The sequence below is a fragment of the Sphaeroforma arctica genome (genome assembly GCF_001186125.1).
Source record: "Sphaeroforma arctica JP610 unplaced genomic scaffold supercont1.981, whole genome shotgun sequence".
Lineage (NCBI taxonomy): Eukaryota > Ichthyosporea > Ichthyophonida > Sphaeroforma > Sphaeroforma arctica.
Genome location: NW_014039577.1, coordinates 562 through 2,653, shown reverse-complemented (window position 1 = coordinate 2,653; position 2,092 = coordinate 562). Strand labels below are relative to the sequence as shown.

At 45.2% G+C, this 2,092-nt stretch overlaps 2 protein-coding genes across 2 annotated transcripts; both read right to left on the bottom strand.

The window, feature by feature from the left end:
* Nucleotides 1–84: 84 nt before the first annotated feature.
* Nucleotides 85–939, bottom strand: SARC_09536 (hypothetical protein; the record flags this gene model as incomplete). Its single annotated transcript, XM_014296442.1, has 2 exons — nucleotides 652–939; nucleotides 85–312 (listed from the first exon to the last, which is right to left on the bottom strand). The coding sequence occupies exons 1-2, from the start codon at nucleotides 910–912 to the stop codon at nucleotides 85–87; spliced, it is 489 nt and encodes a 162-aa protein (XP_014151917.1). The 5' UTR covers nucleotides 913–939.
* Nucleotides 940–1,388: 449 nt separating this feature from the next.
* Nucleotides 1,389–1,787, bottom strand: SARC_09535 (hypothetical protein; the record flags this gene model as incomplete). Its single annotated transcript, XM_014296441.1, has 1 exon — nucleotides 1,389–1,787. A coding segment is annotated over one exon (399 nt), but the record flags the coding sequence as incomplete, so codon positions are not given.
* Between the last annotated feature and the right edge of the window lie 305 nt (nucleotides 1,788–2,092).

Genomic DNA, 2,092 nt, shown 5'->3' with positions numbered 1-2,092 from the left:
CATATACATATACATACACACATACACACACACACACATATATATATATATATATACATATATATAAAACACAGAAACACCAGCTTAGAAGCACAGGCCAGGTGCACGTGCAACGCCACAGGCACTGCTCACCTGACGGGAGGAGCTGCCGCTGTCGTGGTGTGCACTGCCGCTGTCGTGGTGTGCACTGCTGTTGCTGTGGCGTGCATTGCTGTTGCTATGGCAACTGATGTGTTGTGGTGAGGCCAACCCTCCGTACACATCGCTTTGACTGTTGATGGAATTGGTCCCTGAATTGCTCCGGGAGTGCGTCTGTGATTGTGTTGCATGCGGGTAATAGCGTATGAATATTGTATGTGAATATTAGTATATGAATACTATATATAAATGTTAGTGTATGAAATTTATAAATGAAAATTAGTGTATGAATATTATATATAAATGCTAGTGTATGAATATTATATATGGAAACTAGTAGATGAATATTGTATATAAACACTCCGTATTCATACGTACCATGTATATAGCGCGCATGCCTTCCATTATTATGTATATGTGCGCATCCGTACGTACTATTCACATATATGTACATACATGCAGCTTTCACTATAAGCGTACTCTCATAAATAGCCTTCGTATAAGTACACCCACCTTGTAGGTGTTGCTCAGTCCAGCCTTGAGACCAGTGGGCCCGTCGCACAAGTCGTCCGGGTGTTCACTGACTTCTGAGTGCGTGCTCATCACCAGTGACGCCTGCGGTGTGGTGAGATACAGCACCCCCCCTTTGGGCGAACCAATCTGGTCTGCGCTGATTGGCTGGTTGTAAGAATGCTGACTTCCCATTGGCTGATTGCTGACCGATTGCTGACTCATGGAGTGGTGGAGTCCTGGTGCGTTGGAGTCGGAGTACATACTGACGCCACTGGGCGTAGCGTTGAGTTGCCCTGACAGCCAATCGGAAGAGCGCGACACGGAACAGTGAGAATCTTAACCCGACCCACTTGAAACTTTTGAAACCACCCTACAACCCAATAACCCTGAAACCTAGACATCAAAAGAATCGCAAAATTTGTCCTCTGATGGATTGCTTATCTTATGTACTCTTCCGTTAATTCCGTTCTAGTCTTGAATGTATTCGGAATGTGTTTGTCTGTACATAACAATCTGCTCCGTCTCATACTAACAACTGACCAGGAGCACTGGTATATTTTCTGCACAAAAGTGAACTCAAAAGGATGTATACGTGAAATACGTGCGGCATCACTGTACAACTAGCAGAACAATAACTATATATATGTATATATGTACACACACACACACACACACAAACACACACACACACACAAACACACACACACATATATATATATATACATATATATATATATTTACGATTGATGGTATTGCATACCATGGCTGCCATGGGAGGTGTCTCGGTGGAGTCTGCCGTCGTACTCGTCATCGTCTGAGGAAGGGATGTAACCATATATGCCCAGGTGCCATGGTCCATGGTAGCTGTCTTCGTGTGCATTTGAGTATGAACGGCGGAACTGTGTGCCACTGGAGTGTGTTGCTGAGCTATGTGTTGGTGTGGCATGTGCTGGTGTGGTGTGCGTTGGTGTGGTGTGCGTTGGTGTGGTGTGCGTTTGTGTAGTGTGTGTTTGTGTGGTGTGTGTTGTTGAGGCGTGGTCGTCTAGTAGGCACTGTCGGTGTTCGGTCTCTTCCACTAGTTTAGTGATCACCATCCGTTGTTCATGGTGGGCCTGTGCGTGTGCATAAATCGGTCGCTGTTAGTTTGCGCGTGTGCGTGAGTGTGTGCGTACGATGCAAGTGTGTACATCAGGTTTCAGGGTTTCAGGGTTTTGGGGGTTTTCAGTTTTTGTGTACACGACGTGTGTGCGACAGTCACCAATGTGCGTGTGAGTAAGTGTGAGCCTTGGTAATAGGCCTGTCCGGTTCACCAGTCTATCTTTTCTCTACACTGCCATATATAAACATGTATGTGTGGCCTATGTCTATGACATATTTCAAAACCCTAAAACCCTGAATAAAGGTCACTCAGGGTGGATATTAAGCACTTCAACGGAATTAG